This window comes from Hyposmocoma kahamanoa, unplaced genomic scaffold (assembly GCF_003589595.1).
Source record: "Hyposmocoma kahamanoa isolate Upper Pololo Valley unplaced genomic scaffold, ASM358959v1 129, whole genome shotgun sequence".
In the NCBI taxonomy this organism is placed as follows: Eukaryota; Metazoa; Arthropoda; class Insecta; order Lepidoptera; family Cosmopterigidae; genus Hyposmocoma; species Hyposmocoma kahamanoa.
Window position 1 is genome coordinate 1,370,344 of NW_020653460.1, and position 17,159 is coordinate 1,387,502.

General features: G+C 34.8%; 1 protein-coding gene across 2 annotated transcripts in view; it reads left to right on the forward strand.

The window, feature by feature from the left end:
• Positions 1 to 17,159, forward strand: part of LOC113240290 — a 122,503-nt gene that overhangs the window by 56,157 nt on the left and 49,187 nt on the right. For both annotated transcript variants that reach the window (XM_026477554.1, XM_026477555.1), the window contains exon 2: positions 2,644 to 3,211. In XM_026477554.1, coding sequence (XP_026333339.1) covers positions 2,666 to 3,211 — 546 coding nt within the window. In that variant the 5' untranslated portion in view covers positions 2,644 to 2,665. The remainder of the gene's footprint in view (positions 1 to 2,643; positions 3,212 to 17,159) is intronic.

The following is a 17,159-nucleotide window of genomic DNA, read 5'->3' on the forward strand; positions in this document are numbered from 1 at the left end:
ACGTGTCATGTAATACACTCCTACATTTAAATATTAAGATGTGGCACCGAAATTATGCATACTATATGCGAGATCTCAGGGTCGTATTCCAGAACTGTACTCAATGCTCAAGTCAGGATTTGAGCAGACAGATTTCAGGCACTGAAAATACGACCCTAATGGGAAGGACTTGAGTATGATTTTCATTGCTCACTGCAATACTCAAAACAGGACTTAGAGTTTAGGAATATGACCCTCAGAGTCGTGGTCAACAAGTATGGGCAGCCAGTGAAATTAAAAAACATCCAAATTTCAACAGGGAAGATGATTTCTCCGTACCACCAGTTTGGGATCCAGTATTTCCTCTGATGAAACATCCCAAACAGACATAAGACTGCAGTACTAATTAATATGTTTTAGTTTATTCTAATTTCTATTATTAATTATTAATAAATTGAACTTAATAAAAATTCATTCAATAAAATAATTTGTAAAACTTAATGTAGCGTAAATTGGAATGTTTCTTCGTAAAATTAAAAATAAGGTATTTAATTAATAACTATTGTAATTATAGTGAAAACATAGGGTGGTTTGCATTAATATTAGACATAACTGGTTGAAGACTATACCACTTCAGTCAACCGTAACCATGGGACCAGTAAAGGGTCCGAAACGTCAGTTTGTTTGAAAAAACAAATATACGCGATTTAAATCCGGAAAAATAATTTCATTTCCAATATTAAATAATTTTGGTGACATACTTTAGGAGTAAAATACTTTGTTAAATCACTGTAATTGAGAACACAAGTAACAAGATGTATTATAAGTTCAGTTCAGTTAATGTTCTTTTTAACAACATTGTTGAAGTCATACCGTGGTAAGAAACCTGATATTAGTGATAATCATTTAACAACATAGTATTGGAAAGCCATCGAAACAAAGCTTAGTTTGAGATGGTAAAAATCACTTGTGAATGAATTAAAATTTATAATAATATTGAAATAAATAAATAAATTAAAATATCTTCCTAAAGGTCTTTAATAGGCAAATTTTAACTACACATATTGTAGACTCCTCAAATAGATACGTACATTATTAAGATGTAGGCATACAATATGCATGCGATTCCAGATTGCGAGGTCGCGGGTCAACGAGCGTTCTCGACCGAATATTGAATAAGTGGTAATGTGATTGAGGGGCTTTTGCATATGTGTGGGCGTCGAAGATATGTTGATATTGTGTGAATATGAGGGTATTTGTTTAGTGGGATGCTGTAGGTAGTATTTGAACACATTAAATCAATAAATAGCAAAAAATATATTCGTACTTTGGGTGATATATAATCCTCCATTTCTCCATTTCTCTATGTGGCCTCTCAAGACCGCCGATAGGCAGAGAATTAACGCCTTTGAAATGTGGTGCTGGCCTCGATTGTTAAAAATAATATGGATAGCCCGCCGCAAATATTCTGTACTCGGGGAACTCAAGATAGAGAATGCACAGTGTTTGTCTTCAATTTGCATGCAGCGTGTGATACGCTATTTTGGTCACGTTACACGTTAAGACGATGATAATCTGGAGCATTTGATGGTGACAAGGAAGGTGAATGGAATGAGTCCTATAAGCAGCAGTTCCAAACGGTGGTCGGATCAGATCAAGAACTGAACTGCAGTCACGATCCTCAGCAGTGAGGAAGCGATTAAAAATAAGAAGACAGGGTAATGACAATGAAGCTAACGATAATTAAAAGGATAAACAAAAATTGCAAGAAAAAGATTTATAAAAATCTTCTTGCTAGCGTACTTTTAACAACTCAACTATAATTAAATTTAGAAAGTAATGTTGTCATTGTGATGTTTTTTGGTTGCTTTTGAATCTATTTAGGCATAACACTTATTTCTTGTAAAATTTTTCTCCAAATAACAACACTTTCCCACGATACCACCTAAATACCTACTAAACCTATAATAAACCCGTGTTTAAAATAGTGAACAGCGAACTTTAAACTTTCGAAATCGTCCATCATGATTGTTGAAATACCAGAATGCAACGCCATCCAATTTGGAGAGTTTAAAAAAATTGTAGCGATAAAAAATAAATTAAAACGACCGATGATATCGATGCGGTATAGTTTATTGTGCTAAGAACGTGGTAGCCTCTAATTGCGGGTGCTTTGTTAAACAGAATGAGGTGTTAGCTCTACTATTAAATAATAAGTAGCCTGATATATGAACGATCAAAATTAGTTTTGCTTATAAGTGTTTAATGGTAAAAACATGTTTTGGATTGTAATTTACGAACCGAAAAAGCACATATAATTCTACGAATAGATAACGTTACTACAAACCTATGAATTTACCTATACTTTAGCAAAATAATAGAAGACTGGGGGTCTACTCTCGATCTCCGTCCGACATCCGTCCGAAACAATTACTGTCAAATAAGTAATATTCGACAAAATTAAAAGACAAGTTATCCAGTATGAAGCTTCATTCGCATCACGCGTCTTTTCATTTGGTCAAGTATTGTTTATTTGGCAGTAATTGTTTCGGACGGATGTCGCACGGAGATCGAGAGTAGACCCCCAGGTCTTTAAAAAAATTTTATTGAAGTTCAATATAAATGTTCTATTCAACAAACTAAATTACGTCTCTTTTGTTACAGATAACCACTAAGAAGACTGCGTATGGCCGAAAGGAACGACGAGAGTCCAAGTAAGGCGTCTTACGCTTTTTGGACTTTACAAAATGTTTGGAGAAATCTCAGCTACAAAAATAACGGCCTAAATGGAGTACTAACTGAAGCTAATAAAGCACAAAATGCTAAAGCAAAAGAAAATAGTATTGAAGCATCAAATAGGTTCGTGCAAGGCAATGAACGTCTTATAGCGCCTGATACAGAAATAGAAGAGAATGAAGAGGAAATCCGTAAAAACGTATGGATTGACGTTGACGACGAACTTTACATAGCAAATTTGTTAAAAGAAAGAACTACAAATGAAGTGAAACGCGAGAAACGTGATATTAGTGATAGTGTTAGTGAGGTTGTGAGTAGTGTTAAGTTAGATAACGAGATGTGGGAGTTAGAGCCCACGGATTTGACGGAGTGTGACTGTTTGGGACCCCCACCTGAGTTCCTATTGCCGCCGCCTCCGCGACCCCCGTTCCTGCAAACTGAATATTACTGCGGGGATGAGCCCATACCAGATTTGGAGACTTGCGATACGGAACCAGTAAGTTTTGTACTCACAGATAAATAGCAGTCAGAATTTAGTATATTAAATTGTATGTGTATATAAAAAACCTTCTCGAATGCGGAGTCGATCTTAGTATGTCTAATAAAGGAAAAAGACCAAAGAAATAAATTATTTTTAAGTACTGCTGTACATAATTTTCATAGAACATTAATTAGATTCCAATAAAAAAACGTCTTTTCTCAAAAAATACATTATATCGCGACAGAAGCTTTTATTCATAACAATCAATCTTCCAAGAGCCCTCGAACCAAAACATTCATTAAATTTTCGACGCCGCCGTCAAAATATTCAAACAATACTTGAAGATTCTTTAGTATCTTATCAACGGTTTCACGTTTTGTACTAAAAAATGGTAATGAATATATTCTTATCTGGTCTTGGTAAATATTTGACATATGCGGGCCTTAATGAAGCTCTGGCGACAATGGAACTTATCTTTACATCTTTCTACTTTTTACGGTCATGAGCTCATAAAATTCCTTGGACCAGTTAAATTTAAACGCTGATTCCCTTCCAAATTTTATAATTTCCTGTGCACAGAGGTAGGTGGATTTCTACATTATATTATCGATAGAACAACTCGATTCTGTATAATAATGTGCATCATTAAAGTACATTGACGCCATTTAATTTAATGAATAGGTATCACTTGTTATTATAAGTAATAAACTTAGTGATGTAGTCATTGTAAATGGTAATTCTAAATTAAAGTTCTTGGAACTTGTGAAATAATAAATAATGACATTACAAATAAATGTAGCAGATGAATAGATGTAGATTGAAGAAATACGAGTATGTATATGAAATATACAACGGAAGGCAACATTCGAAGATGGCGGCCTCGAAGAACATTTTTAGATCTAATCAAGAGTATTCTTAAAAATACTGTAGTGCGTAGTGAGAAGAGTAAGATGGCTTATATGAAACGATTGGTAAATGTACGTGAAGCATGAGAGGTTTGTCAGCGTCGTGATAAGTGGCAATCTGCCTACCCTAATGGGAATTCAAGGGCGTAAATACTTACATATGCATATGTAAGTATGTACAAATAAATTAATGTAACAAATACCTCACGTTTTTAACCAATTGAACAACGCAATTGATTTTTTTTGTCTCGGTCGTAATTGAAAAATATAAATATTAAAATAAGAAGAAGAAAGTTGAGAAGAAAAATAAACTTAGAGATAATTACTGTGATACTGTCATTGACAATTTCGTTTACCTGTAAATTTACACCCACATCTATATTACTCACCTAACAGATGTGCCGAGAAAGTAATTTCAGTCAATAAACACCAAATGTATATCAAACCTCATATTATACACATTTGCTTTGAAGCCAAGTTTATAAGTGTTTGTTCATACACGACTCATGCCGTGTACATAAACTTGATAAACTATGATTCCACTGGAATATGAACACTTCCCGTCGCTTTCGAAACTACGCTAACATTGATATAGTATCTTTTTTTCGTAACGTCTCTAAGTAATCTTACTTAATGTATGAAATTTTTGGGACATTAAGCTTAGATAATGCAACATCATTTTACTGTTAAGTCTCCGGTTTTATGTAAAAATTCTATGAATGCTTTGAGACTTCATGAAACGGAAGTGATAAAGCAAGTATTGCACTCTCTTTGCTTTTAGCGTTTGCTAAAGAATGTTGTATTTCGTGGAATGCGGTGTTTAAATTCAGATTAGCCGTTATACGCACATAAATCATAATTTTCATAGCCGAGCGGTAAACGTATTTACTCATTTATGAAAAGTTGAAATGTGCTATTAGCAATCGAATACCAAACCTCGTGTTTCTTAAATGTATTATTATCATATTATTTTGTGGAGCCTGTATTATCGTTATTATCAGCCAATCATCACCTGACCCACGGGTTTTCTCTAAGAAACGGGCTTAGGCCGTCGTCTGCCATCCAGGGACAAGGTGGGTTGGGGACTTCACACATTTTGGGGTTGGGTTGTGAACCTTTTCGACATATGGGCTTCATCACTATGTTTTCTTTATCCCAAACGTATACGTAACTTGGAATTTAAAGCAAATAAATTATTAAATACCAATATAACGTCTTGGGAATAAGATGAACCCGAGGAAGTACTACAACTACCACGTATCTATTTCTGTCGCAACAGTAACAAACAGTAATGAACATAACTGCGTGGCCGGGAGAAATATTTGTATGGTTTACATTTATTTCTTTCGTGAGTTTGGGTGTAATTTGTGGTTGTCTATGTGGTACCCGCGACACAGGGTTTTGAAAGGTTCCAGTTTTGAAAGGTAAGGTGCCGGTGAAACTATAGGCAAATGGGACTTGTTAACTGTATATATCAGGGTGACGGGCACAGCGGCAGTACCCCTCAGATCTTTGCGATTAAAAGCTTTCAATGACACTGCAACTGTTATGAATAGGCGTGTCGCTTAACACCAGCTGCACGATGCACGGCTCGTTCATTTCGTTACTTGATAATCATACAAAAAGAATATATAAAGCGCAAATTAAAAAAAAACTGCATCCAATTGGGATTGCCTGCAAATCTGACTAAGTCGGCTCTCTCTTTAACAATGTGATGCCAGAAAATTCTTTCTCTATCTAACCTATGGTTTCCCAAACGCAGTCTAGTATTTTTGATTTTGCCGGTTTTTAAAAATAATACGTATTTTTTAATGCCAGTGGTTGGTTTCTCAGTTAACACATAAACTAAAGGACCAATTTTACGATCCATTTCCTACAAAAACAGTTCTAATAATCTTAACAGTGTTTGGATAATCTAATTTAGAAGCGTAAAACCGCTATTCTTTGGTCATTAACTTAACAACATAATCGATAATAGTCACACCGCAAATATTTGAATCGGCGTTAAAAACGTTATGTCACTACTTCTCGATTTTATTCGCTTCTTCGATTTTATATTCTTGTGGTCACTGGCTTTACCCCCCTTGGAGAATTTCTACTTGAATAAGAATGAGAAAGAAACTATAAAATCATTGGTTTAAGGTTGAAATTTATATTTAAGTGCTTAAAAGCTACGTAGGTACCACAGGATTGAGACATCAAACAGTTGATTGCTTTTTATTAAACCAGCAGTTTTTATAAAAAAAAAGACGTGGTAGGTGTTCTATTAGTCATTATTCGCAGAAAACGTGGGTGGGTGCTCGAGCGTATAGTTTTCGTATAAAAAAGTAGTTAACAGAAGATGAATATACAGTTAAAGGTGACAGTTTAACGAACAGAGTTAGTTAAATATGTTTGTTAGTGTCTAGTTAGAATTTAAATTTTAAAATAACCGGTTTTTACTACGGATTAATAACATTGGAATTTGAAAAAACCCTCATGCTATATATAGGTAGGAAAAACACGCATATATCTGCTCTCTTCTGACTAAGAACGATGCCACACGGGCGTTACTGGTGCGTTGCGTCATGGCAACGCTATGGTTTCAACTCACCGAGAGCCATGGTGTCGCAATGTTGTTACTTACTTACCGCAGTACATACTTCGTCCAGGAAAGTATTGCCACCGTACTTACTTCTGCAGGTAAGCGGTAATGTGGATATGCGTTTGGAAGGGTAAGAGTGCTGGCGAAACTATAGGCACTTGATTTGTCAACTTACGTCTCAGGGTGACGGGTGCAGTGGCAATGACCCTCAGATGTTTATGATTTAAAGATCTGAGCTACACTGCTACTGTTATGGATAGGCGTGTCGCTTACCACCAGTCGCGCGATTTATTCGTCCTGTCACTTCTTAGCATAAATAAAATATATGGAAACAATTACCAATGACTGAAAACGGGGCTAAGTGACAAAATATTTTTTGAGATATCACAAAAAAGAGCAGTTTATGGGTCGTATTCCAGAACTCTACTCAATGCTCAAGTCAGGACTTGAGTATGATTTAAAGCACTGAAAATCATACTCAAGTCCTTGCTATTAGGTTCGTATTTCCAGTTCTTGAAATCATACTCAAGTCTGCTCAAGTCCTGACTTGAGCATTGAGTAGAGTTCTCGAATACGACCCTTAGAATATTGAAATTGTTTAATGATATTTCAGCTACGCATCGTTAGGGTAAGTGCTCAGACGAACTCTTTGAGTTGGTGCCTCCGTCACTCTTTTACCATTGCACGACCCGCCGAAGGAGAAGACTCCATCCCCACTTCCTCGATGCTTGACACGTCACGACCACTCGAGCATCTCGTTCGTTCCTTTCCCGAACCAGTAAGATGTGGAATGGCATTCCTCCTGAAGTGTTCCCCTTGCGCTATAACATGGAGTTCTTCAAAAGACGTGTAAACAAGGTTGCTCGTGTCCATGGGCGACAATGACCACCTCCCATCAAGTGGCTTGTCTGCTCGTTTGCCTACTAGTTAACATAAAAAAAAAAAAAAAAAAAGTGCCAATAAGTCGAACAGACAAACTACTATTAACTGTTTTTAAAAATGAATCTTGTGCTCTATTTTTTTGCAATTTAAAACGGATATTTGACCATTTGTCACTTCGGTAGTTACAACCTCAACCAGTTTTGTTGATTATACAATGAAAGAGTTGAATCTATCACATTGGAAAAAATATACAGTAAAATTAAGGTTAAACACTGATTAATATACGGGGTGAAAACACGATTCCTAAGAATTCTCACTATCTAAAAACAAAACACAAACTTACATCGATATTTTACACTGTATGCAATAAGTACTTTACATGTACCAATCATTTTGTTATATCAACTGAACTAAATAGAACATAGTATACGATATACATTTTTCAAATAGCTTTTTTTTTCTAAAAAAATAAATTCTGATATAAAGCCTGTGTAAACTCTTAATTTCTTCATCTATCGTCCATAGTTACCAACCGGTTGGCCACTAAGCTCAAAACAAATACACTAAATAAATATAATAACGATATGTGCGTGTCCTTTGGAAATACTACTTAAACAAAGTATAATAATAACCCAACACAGTTAAATTATAACGTACTTTACTAACCAATTCAGGTATTTATTTTTCTACTACATTGTGGAAGCTAATTGTTTAAATAACTTTATTTACGCGCTAAAGAACAGGTAATTTTCTACAGTCACTGTAATTAGCAAATATTAATTAATAACATTTAATTATATGTAACTAAAGTGAAAACAAATTGGTAGGCAGTTAAGATAACTGTATATTTACTTAGGGTAAGATACCTACTAAGTCGATGTAACATGGATCTGTCTGTAGTGATGTTCTCACAGATAAGATTCTAACAAAAGTAATTGGTCTTTATATCAAATTTTTAGTATTTTATTCAATTTTTCCGTAATCAATGTAACCATTGAATTCGTTGTTATTATTATCTTTTTTAAATGACTTGAAAAAGGAACGAGGTTCGCAATTCGTTATGTTTTTTTTGTATGTATTTCACGCGATTATGTCGACGCATTTGATTCTATTTTTGTTGGATAGAGAGTACCTCGGTATTGATCCCATTTAAATTTGAAGAAAATATTCCACCTCTAAGGGTGGCAAACTAGGGGATGAATCCAATCTCAACAAAAATTGGCAAATAAACGTAATTTCACGAACTTTTGAAGTTAGTTCTTTTTTAAAGTTATAATGGAACAGAAAGGAAAATTTCTTCGATCTGACTAGACCGAACCAGTGTCTGTTTTCATGCCACCGTTTCTAACAACCGAGCTATAGATCGAGTCAATAGATATTAAAAAATCTTTATGTCTATTACCGATCTTTATATTGGCTCTAAATATATATATTCAATAAAGAAATGAGACTCTCTCTCTCCTCAACATTGTTATCCATCTGATGGTGGGGTCTCCTTTTCTTATCCTTAACCTCCACTTCGCTCTGTTGGACGTGTCTCTTCTGAAACGTGGCAACTCCTTAAATCTTTGGCGATTTGATCTATCCACGGTCTTCCTCGTTTTCTTGACCCGGGGTTCTTCAGATCTATCAAGGCATTTCCAATGTAGTGAGGATTTCTTTTCACATGTCCATACCACCTCAGCCTACTCTCTGACCGAGGATGCCACATTACGGATTCTATCAAGTCTCGTTACTCCGCATATCCATCGAAGCATATTCATCTCCACCGCTTGGATAGTATATACGTGGTGCTGTGTCGTAGTCCAGGTTTCAAGTAAGCACAGGTCTAATGATGCTCTTGTACATGATATGGATAAAGAAATGAGAGTATTATGATACATTTTAATTATATATCTAAATGGATACAATGAATGAATGGAATGAGATGGATGGAACGTAAAATACACAGTTTGTTTGAGTACAAACAAAAATAACAAAATTCAACAAAATTCGGAAATGTGAATATTTGCAAGAATTTCAGTATTAAAAACCATACTTTGATACGTGCTGAAGTATCTTCATAACAATTTCATATTTGCTTTCACGTTACATATGTAGAAGTTTCACTGATATCTACAAAACATGGTGAAGTTATAATAAGCAAGTACATTCAGCAGCGAAAATGCACTGTAATACAATAATACAACCTAGTACATCACTATTAACTTATTCAGTTGGTCCCTCAACAGACAATGTGCCGTGTTTGTTCGCTTAATTGTTAGGGATGAGTGTGCGAGTTTATTTAATAAATATGCGCATATTGGGTCTAGTTAATTTTTTATCTTTTTTGACTCACCCTGTCCTATGTAGATTAGTAAGTTTCTATTTGAAAACAAACGGTCGGTAAAAAAGTTAGTAAGAACAAAACAGGTTTTATGAGAACGATATTGGTTATATTTTTAAACCCATTCGTGGACCGTCCTTCTGTAGTGCTGCATACCAAAATGGCACTACTTTACTTTGTGTCCTAATGTTTATATTGATTTAAAACAATTATTACGGTATATCATTAACGGTTGATCCCATCAACGTTCTTGTATAAAAGAAAACACGGCTATGAGAGTAGCAGGATGATTGTCGTTGTATTATAATGAATAACTGAAAACATAAGCATTTTACAGAAAAGGTTTGTTTAAATAAAACGTATTACATTAATCTAAATACACTTTTAAAAAAACATTTAAAATCTGCTATATTGGCCATGCAAAGACTGGAAATTCCTTTGCATTTCGCGCCTGAGGTGTCGAGTCCGACCGATTTATTATTATTTTAGTAAGTAAATTAATTACTAACATGATGACAAATAATAATCAGCTTAAAAAAAATTTGCGTTCTTTTTTGTTTTGTAATTTATTATTTTATTGTTTGTAATTTATTATTTGAATCTTTAATTCTCCGTAAGTACATACTTCATACACGTCACACGCATATGCTTTGTGTACATAGCACACTCATTTGCACAGAAAACAATCTTTTTTTCTCTTCTTATTTTAATGTTCCGCGTAACCTTTTGGGAGGTAGCTGAAAATCAGCGCGTCGTTTTTGGCGACGGTTTTACGCTGCGCTTCGTCCTATACGCCTCGGCAACGCACATGATAGATACATTTTAGAAAAATATAATATAAGTTGATTTGATTCTGTATTTGTTGTTTATATAATCCTGTTTTTGTTCGTGTTAAGTATTTACGTCATTGTTTGTTCTGTCTTTGTATTGCATGTAACATGTGTGCTTTGTTGGCAAATAAACTATCTATGTATCTTATTTTTGCCGTTAAAAAGTTTAATGGTACTGACATGTATACTTGTATCACCTCTTAGAAACACGTCGTCGGTGTCCACAGTACTGTTTTAATGTAACGTCCACGAATGTGTGTGAAAATCATTGGAAATCCATTACAGCGAAACGGGATTTCTCGTACTACTTACCACATTTTGATATTTAATTTTACTGTTAAGCGCCGTTACTGTGCATGAACGGCTTCATTGAGTTTTCAATTTCAAATGATTTAAAAATTCATGCAGTATATATATTTTTTTATTTAAGAGTAGTGTCATCAAATTTTAAACGTACGTTCCATTTGTCACTGCAAATTAGTGAACAGTATTTCATTACATCTTTCCTGTAACCGATTGTCAATTATTTGAAAATTCTTTTATTGAATTTGAAATAAATGAGAGAGATATCTCAATAAGTCCCCAAAAATACCTTTTGTTAATAAATTCAGTTCCGGCTTCCTACCTAATTCTTCATTTCACCAAAAAAACTTCCTTTCCTGAACAAACTTTAGACGGATACGATAATCATAATTTACCGAGAAGTTCACGGCGCGAACCCAAATTAATTAAGGGTTTTTATTCAATTTTTTTTAAAAAAAAAGGAAAGTCTTTTTTATTAATTAAAGAAGGGGCATTGACAAATCGGCTACCGTCTAGAGATGGACAGCTCGATAAAATATGGCCAGGGACAGAGACAAACGTCGTTTGGAGTATACTTCTATAACGGGTACGTAACTTGAAGATTCCCCGATATTGTTGTTTGGGAGATTCGAGTGAGATATGCGCCGATAAATTGTCCAGGGACCGATGACGGATTTCTGTTCTGATAGTGCCACATTTTGACAAATTGATGTACCTTTTTCAGGCTTAATGTTTGCCATGCGTTTAGATTCTTATCTGGTTTTTATAATAAGTTAAAGTCGCTGACCGTTTAGGCTTCGGATTCATTTTTATCTGGATCGTTTATTATGCCACACTAATCTTATCTTTATTCTTTTGACTTAAGTTTCTGTATGTTTTTAAGTTTTTTTTTTTATATTATTTGTTCTATCGCAAGGGATGTCATTGCTTGTGTTAGTTTGAGTTAACATCTTGCATTCGTTAAAAAGTTTCCTCATCTGTTTACTTTCGAAAACTTAGCATTCCATTAACTTCCTCTCTTACCTGTACTTCGTACTATACTTCATTAAATCACTTTGCCACAATCATTAAAGTCTATTTAATTTATTAAATTTCCTAAATTGGATGAACAGATTTTAACAATGAATGGTTATATTTTGATATCTTCATCTTCATTATTTTAATCATCCTTATCACACATGACATTTGTCCATGAACAATATTTCACGGACCCACCCACGAACTAAAATTTATTAAACCCAAAAATGATTAAATGCCGTGTCAAAAAGAAATATGTACACAACAACACGATACAATCTCTCCAATTAACACAAATAATAATTCCATTTTCCCCCACACTAATTGTTTACAATCTCGGTCACCCAGTGGCCAACACTATGGCCGTTTGATTAGGGCATTTCCTGGGCTCGATTCCCGGTAGGGCCAATTTGTGGAAATAACTTTTCTAAATTGGTTCTGGTCTGGCGGTGCTGGGTAGTAAACCTGTGGAGCTAATTTCGTTTCATAGAACAGGAAATTCCCTTGATTGAGACCACATAATTAGTGTGCACGTCTGCCACGTCATTATTATTAATAATAACAATAATAAAAACGCACACACTCACAGTATAATTGTGAGGAGTGCGTAAAAAAAAATTAATCCATCTTAATTATTATACACCTCATTAAAAAAACATTTTAATAACTTAATCATCGGCCGTAGCATGGCAGTATAAATGTGATAACGATAAACCTCCCCGTGATAAATATTTATTGCAGTTGTTCTTAAGCTCCAGCTGAAATCAGCGCTGAGGCTCTGCCCAATAAAGCTGAGCTGGCTAACCTCTTCGGCTAATACTTTTGTTTTATTTTTGTTTTATTGATTTTGTGTTATAATTATTAATACAAAGATCGAACACTCAGAAAAAATTCCTTTGATCCGGCCGGATTCGCACCGACGTCTTCTAGCATACTGTGTAAACGCTATACCAACTAAGGCACGGAACGAACTAGCGGACCTCACGAATTTTTCAGTGCTTGAGTCGTGTCTTTGTATTTGGTTTTTCATCGACTTTTTAGTCGTAGCGCCATCTATGAGAAATCTATGAAAGATTTATCACCCAGTTAGTACCTTTACAGATACCAGCCCTGGCGAGAGACGTCGCTATGTCGTCAAAATTATTATAAGTTACGTACATACGTAAAAAGGGGACGCTATGAGTGTCCGCCATTTTGAAATTATCACCACGTTAAAAAATATCAATAAATAAAAATCAATAAAAATAATCAATAAAAAATATCCGACAGGAGCTAAGTTCCGTAATACAAAATTTAAACTACTACTTTTGAATACAGAATTTCTGTATTGGGGGAACCAAAGCAGAAATTCTACGCTGTTTATAATATGTTTAGTAATTTTTTAAGTTTCTTTTTTGAATATCACAATAATTCACCATCATTCAATTACTTTTTGTAAAATTACTTCATTAGTATGTTATAGTTATTAATACTAAATAGAATTATTGACTTAAAAAGTCTTAGCTGTAAAGATACCTGACTGAGTGAAGAAATAGATTTATCATAGATGGCGTTACGGCAAATAAGTCGTTAAAAATAAAAAACAAGGAACTGCAACAAGCACAGAAAAATTTATAAAAAGGTTAATAAAAGCCTATTTTGTTCCTGGGCTTAGTTAGTATAGCTTCTGTCACGGTTTGCTGGAAGATGTTGGTGCAAATCCAGCCGGTACGAAAGAGTTTTTTCTAAGTTTGCGATCTTTGTATTAATAATTATATGTTTAGTAAGTTTATTTAGTTAAAAAATATTAAGCGCGAGGTCCAGAGCGTGTCAAGTTTCAGACATTTAATTCAATTCTATGTCGCTTGCGGTAAGAACAGACCCTATACACGTGCAACCTGTGAAGCAATTCTATATACATATAGTAACGCACACACTCAACATAGCCTCGCACTAGGGAAACCCTGTATCGCGGGTGCCATGGACATAGAGCAAATCACACCCAAACTCATGAGAAAAATAAATGTAGGCCATACAAATATTTTTCCCGGCCCGGGAATCGAACCTGGGACCTTTGCGTGGCAGTCCGGCATGGTAACCTTTCGGCCACGGAGTCAGTTATTATATTATATTAATTACGCTAAAAAGCGTACAGTGCTTGATATGTCCAATTCAACAACGCCCTCGGGGGACTGCTGGGGCTGTCTCGACATTGTAGTGCCTCAGGGACGTTCGCGGAGGCTACAATTGATAGTTTTCGGGCAGTCGTTCGCAAGAGAGTGGCATCCCTGTTGCCCAGAGTGAGAGGCAGCACCAACAGTCTTCTTAAGGTGGGGAGCTGAGTGGATGGACATCCAAATTCTTAAAGTAAAAATGGGGAAATTGTCTCTTGCCTTATCATTAAGTTATCGATAACAATAAAGAACCTGAAAGTTATTTATACACGACTTTGGAGAACTGACGATAACTTTTTTACTCAGTGTTAAGTAGTTTCCCGAAATAAGTTTTGTTAAGAACTTTTGAGTCTGGGCAAGACAATTTTTTAAAGTCCTGTATGATGAACAAGAATAATGATTTTCACATGAAACTAATGAAGGCAAATACTAAATATATTCCGTGAAAATAGATTACATTTGTAGAAATTCTGCAACAGTCGCGATATTATTCTGAGGTGTCCAACGACGTCAATCTACATACGAGAACATTCACAGCAACGACATGTTCCAAACTGTTCCAAACAAAACACTGTCATCAATAGTGCTTGGTTTTAGTGTTGAATTTTGTCAAAGAGTATCAGTACCGTAGAACAGACGTGACAGTCTATACCTATAGGGAATGACCTAGACAGGTGGATAATATTGATTTTACCAATGATATTTATCCATAGTTGGGGAAGTAACGTAAAGCCATTGGCAATGTCGCTATTAGTTGCACAATACATTTCTTTTTGTTTTGACCCAGAAGCTTTCCGCTTACACTTATAATTATTACGTATATTACTAAAAAGAAACACAAATTAAGTAAAAGAAAGAAAATACGGTCTAGTTTTGAAATTATCGAAGCATTATAACATAACAAAGAGCTTTAGTCTATGCAACATAGTACCTACGTGTATATGGTAAACATAGTTAATATTTTATTCATATTATCATGCTCTGTTATTGTAAAAATAAATTGATAGAAAATAAATAAAAAAATAAAAATAGTAAAAATTTAATTTAAAAATTACGTATATCAAATGCGAGTGTTACGTGAAAGAATAAATAAATCATGTGACTAAATAATTGTTTTAAAAGTGAAAAAAATTAAGTAGTGAATTCTGTCTATGCCATATCTAGATGCGGGATGGACAACATATATCCATTAATGAAATTATGACATATTATGTCATTATTCTTATACCAATGTTTTACTTTGTTCCGTGTGACTGCCGACTGCAACATGCAACTGTCTGTCTTTTTTGAAGACGGAGTAAAATTACATTTGCAGGGTTGCGAGTTTTCGTAAAATTTTAAATAGTCATGTGGTAGTTGTCGACAGTTTTCACGATAGATTGTGAACGAAGGTAAAATTTTGCCAAAAATGCCTGAATTGTGAACGTTACGACGTTCTAATGTTTACTAATTGCGTTATTGCCTTCTTTATTTTTATATTGACAGGTGGCCTATTAGTATCGAGATCAATTTTTATTCATAACAAATGTTAACAAGAATAGCCGGATTTGATTATCTACTATATTGAATTAAAATGAAAAGCTTTAAAATACGTCTCCTCTTTGTATTATGTGCAAACTTACAAAAATTGACGATTCGAATGAACTGTGCTCAGCAATTGGATGAATAATGGTCGAGGATGGTTCAAATGAAACAAGTTCGGCTATTTATTCCATAAGCCTGACCAATATTCTATCGATAGTCGATAGAATGTTTATCGACTGCAATCACTAACTGGTTGCAAGTGGGCAACACTTTTGCGTAATGAACAGTCATTTTAATCCGTCATCAAAAAAGACTAGACCTTCGCGACTATTGTAAATAAATTCATCGAAATCGTATGATACCTACGTGGTTTTAGTTACTATGCAGTGACTGGTGATGGTTCTATAGATCATTAGCGCGCTTGTATTTTTCTATTAAGTTAGATATATCTTAATTTTAAAATCGTATATTCTTAAGAGAAATAAATGATCTTTTAACTCTATAACAAGATTTTCTTAATAGTCAATTTTATTATAAAAACGTGTACAATGCTCCACAAATGATTTTTTAAATAAAATTTTGTGTACAAAGCGCTATTAGATAAAGATACAAAGGGTTACGCGGTTGATTGCATTCAAAGGACTTGTTTGCTGACGGTAATGGAATGTTCTCACTTTGAAATACTTTCTTTAAAGGCTATTGATTTAAATTAATAAGTAATTATATTATATTGATGTAATAATTTGGCGGAAAATATTTCTTTTATAGTTATAATAATAGCTTACTAGACTAATTCAAATCTAATTGATCAGTGACGTCCCATTCTTTTATTTTTGTGGTATCAAGTGAAAGGACGAACCGTAGCAGTTGCAGCGCTACTCAGAGCTTTAAATCGGAAAGATCTAAGGGGCACTGCCACAGCGCCTGTCACCCTGAGACATAAGTTGACAAGTCCCATGTGCCGGTAATTTCACCAGCAGTCTTACCCCTACAAATGAGAACGCAGTAATGCTCACGTTATGTTTGGCGGCAGAAATAGGTAAGGTGGCAGTGCTTCCCTGGACGGACTCTTTCACAGCTCTTCTGCTACTTATTTATATAGCGCTACTACTTACTTATATATTATAGTCTATATTTATTTCTCTCGTGAGTTTTGAGCGTAATTCATGGTTGTCTATGTGTACGTCCGTAGCACCAGTGACACAGAGTTTAGGGACAATGAATGTGTGCGTAAAATAAAAATTTTGCAACCGGCAATTATAAGCGAATATTCTGTTTTCATACAAATTACGGTTACGGCAGCGGGAAAAAATACCAGTAGTTCTGTCAACAGAACTGTACACCAGAACTAGTGGGAATAAACGGCGGCAAACAGCAACAGTGTCCGACGGCTTCATATCGATCATATCAATACCGCACAAACGTGTATTTTGTTGGAT